General features: G+C 47.0%; 1 protein-coding gene across 1 annotated transcript; it reads left to right on the forward strand.

Annotated features, from left to right (window-relative positions):
• The first annotated feature begins 1,440 nt into the window (after window positions 1-1,440).
• Window positions 1,441-3,129, forward strand: LOC123144507 (uncharacterized). The gene is made up of 2 exons (XM_044563687.1): window positions 1,441-2,042; window positions 2,154-3,129. Exons 1-2 carry the CDS (start codon window positions 1,628-1,630, stop codon window positions 2,333-2,335), a joined length of 597 nt encoding a protein of 198 aa, XP_044419622.1. The 5' UTR covers window positions 1,441-1,627; the 3' UTR covers window positions 2,336-3,129.
• The last annotated feature ends 316 nt before the right edge of the window (window positions 3,130-3,445 follow it).

Genomic DNA, 3,445 nt, shown 5'->3' on the forward strand with positions numbered 1-3,445 from the left:
CTCAAGTATTCTTCTTCTTGCATTTCGAAGTGCAATTCCTTCTACCTTATCTTTTGAGGTGGTGTTATGTCACTCTTGACAATTTCCCTTCGTGCTTCATGATTCACAAGATATCAAGAATGACATATTTAAATCCATCATTTTCTCTTTGTTCAAGAGATCTTTTCAACCAATCAATCTTTTTGTTCGAGTTATATTGGGTCATATTTCACCTACAACATTCCCTAAGGAATGTTGCTATTTGTGGTGCCTATCAATGATCCAAGGTTTCTCCTATCCTCTTGGCGATAGAAGTTTTCATCTCTTCGTTGATCTCAAGCCAGAAATTGTTTTTGTTAGTGGCAGAATTTCACCTCAAGTTTTGAGATATTTTCCATAAGCCCACAACAAGCTTGTTCTTTTTGTTGTTGATTTTCCAACAATTCCGTTCAATCCTTCTTTGCAAGGGTGCTTTCCAAGTTCATTTGTGGTAGGAGTTGGCATTTGCTTCTCCCTTCTTTTCTTTCCAACGATCTAGCTTCTACTCTTTGTTCCGAAGGCGTTGTGTTGTTGCTCTCTTTGACCCATCATCTCGTTTTGTCAAGATCTTATTCTTTTCATTGCTTATAAATGTTAACCGGAGTGTCGTGTCCTCTTTTCAAGTTCTTCCCATCTTATCAAGTTTTGCTTCTCTTTTCTACCGGAGTGCTACCTGCATTCTTTCGTTCTCATTCCTTGCCTATTCCGTTTCAACCGGAGTGGTTACCTGTCCTTCCTTGTCCCTGGAGCTCTTCATTCATGTCTTTGCAACCCCAAGGTTTTCGTAATGTTCCTTGTTCCTCTTTTCTAACGTAGTGTTTTCAATTTCGTTCAACTCTGTTGTGTTCTTTCTTTCAAGTTTTCAACCTCTTAAGGTTCCTGGTTTCACTCGTTTGTCGAAGAAACAACTTTGTTTTACCTCTTGCTCTCCCGCTTCTCTTCGGTGCCATCCTTAAGATCTTGGGACGAGATCTCTTGTAAGTGGGGGAGTGTTGTGACGACCCGAGACCGATGCTCCACGCCTTCCAGTTATTTCGTTGTTGCCGTGTGATTTATTTGCTTGTTGCATTCACCATCGCATCATCCGCATTGCATCTGCATGTTTTCATAAAACTCGTAGTTGTTTGTAGTTGCCACTTCTCGCTTCATCTCCGTTGACCTTTGTCAGTCCCCTTTGTCTTGTCGACCTCTCTCAAACCCCATCTCATGCGCGTCCGAATGCTGTCCCGAACTCAAACTGCACGATCATGACCGATGGGTCCGAATCATCTCCAGACATCCCCTAAAATATCTTCAATTTTTTATTTGGTTTCGCTAACCTATTTTTTCTGACCGTCAGATATAAATCGATGAAACCCTAAACCTTCTCCTCTATCTATAAATAGACCCCTAACCCTAAATTTTACTAGCAATGTCCCATCCCTCCCGTCGCCGCCGGCAGCCAACTACCCAATCCTCTTCCACCTCGGGATCCCTCCCGATCCTTCTCCACCCAACCAGCGCCTCTCCTGGTCTCCTCCTCGTTTTCCCCTCCTCTGCTCGTTCGTCCCCGAGCATCTCGCTCCACTAGCAGGCCAGCGCCTCCACCGTCGCCGGCAACCGCGTCACCATGACCCCCGCGGCCTCAAGCCCCTCGTGCCGAGCAACCCTCCTGGTCGCCTCCCTCCTCCCGTGCTTCGATACAGGGTGGATCGGAACCAGTGCCCGAGCCCTCCTCTACCTCTCCTCGAGCTCGGCCGCCTCAACGTCGTTTTCCCCTTCGCCTCACATCTCTCTCTTTCTAAATCGCACCAACATGAGCCTCTCCATGAACGCCCGTCGCCGGACGTCTCCGCAGCCGTTCCTCGCCAAATCCCACGTCGCCTTGAACGGAGGCCACCTCGTGCCGCCGGTCGCCTCCCCATGCCAAATCCGGAGCGCCCAGTCCTCTATCTCCACGTTGGCTCCGTCGCCTTGTCAAGTTCCTGGAGCTGCTGCTGCTCCCTGCATCGCCCCGCGCTCGCTGCCGCCTTCAGCCACCCGAGGTCCTCCTCCTCGCCGCCGCTGCTCCGGCGAGCACCACCAGGTCGCGGCGCCGCTGCCCTCCATCTCTCCCTTCTGCTCCTCTCACATCTCTCTCTCTTTCTCTGAACCAGGACGCCGCCGCCATGGCCTCAGCTCTCCGCCCGCCTCCGCCCACGTCCTCGGCTGGATCCACCGGCCGCGCCAAGTCCCGCAGGCGCTGACGTCGCCACGTCTTCTTCCCTTGCGCTGCTCGAGAGAGAGAGCCGCACTCAAGCCCCGTGCTGCACCTCTGCTTCGTTCGAGCAGAGGATGACGCCTCCTTGTCCGCTTCGCCTTGGCCTGCCTCCTCGTTGCGGGCCTCTACACCGAACGGCCCAAGGCCACTAGGTAAGCAGACCCAGATCCAGCGCTCACTAGTCCGGCCCAGTTCCAGCAGATTCGGACCGACTCATGTTTTTTCCCTCTGGACGATTTTAGCTATTTATCCAGAGAACGCCTGTTTTGCAGAAGAGCCCTCATGCCTCATACTCCCTCCGTTCCTAAATATTTGTCTTTCTAGAGATTTCAACAAATGACTACATACGAAGCAAAATGACCGAATCTACACTATAAATATGTCTATATACATATGTATGTGGTAGTTCATTTGAAATCTATAAAAAGTTGAGGGGGTACATTTAATATCTCACAAACCATGCATCATATGTAAATAATTTAAATATGTAAAATGCTTCGAATTTCATCTAGTTTCATAATATTCAACGTTCATCCGTGATTAAAATGTTTAAAATGCTGTTTGCATTTAATTTGCATTAATAATATGTTAACATGGTTTATTTCATATCTAATTAACCGTAGCTCCGAATTAAATAAACTTTATATGTAAATAGGGTAGAAAAGTGCATAGATTAACATGGTGCTCTTTATTTTCCTGTTTAACAACTCTAAAATATGGCTTAGGGTAGAACAATAGCAAATTCGGACTATGCATATGGGGATTTTCCGGAATTGTTGTTTGTGCTTCGGCCTCATTTAAACTTGCCTAAATGTGTAGTTTACTTATGCTTCACCCCTTGCCATGTTTAATAACATTTAATATTGTTGGGTACATAACCGAGAGAGAACTAAATAAGTCATGTGGTGTTTCGTCAATATGCAACTCGTTGCATATTGAGCTCCACTTAATTTGTAGTATTGTTTGTTGCACTTTGCCATGTCATGACTCATTAAACCGGACATGCATCATACTTGATTGCGCATCATGCCATGATTATGCTTGGTTGTTTACTATGTTGGTTGCTTCTTTCCGGTTGTACTCCTTCTCGATAGTTCCGGTTTCGTTGCGATTGTGAGGATTCGTTCGACTATGCCCGTTCGTCTTCTTCATGGATTTGGTCTTTTTCCTAGCGGGATTTCAGTCAAG

Source organism: Triticum aestivum, chromosome 6D, assembly GCF_018294505.1.
Source record: "Triticum aestivum cultivar Chinese Spring chromosome 6D, IWGSC CS RefSeq v2.1, whole genome shotgun sequence".
NCBI classification, from domain to species: Eukaryota; Viridiplantae; Streptophyta; class Magnoliopsida; order Poales; family Poaceae; genus Triticum; species Triticum aestivum.

Coding starts and splice junctions, on each gene's coding strand:
- LOC123144507 (XM_044563687.1), top strand. CDS start 1,628: ATGACCCCCGCGGCCTCAAGCCCCTCGTGCCGAGCAACCCTCCTGGTC. Junction 2,043..2,153: donor GCCGCCTTCAGCCACCCGAG/GTCCTCCTCCTC, acceptor TCTCTGAACCAG/GACGCCGCCGCCATGGCCTC.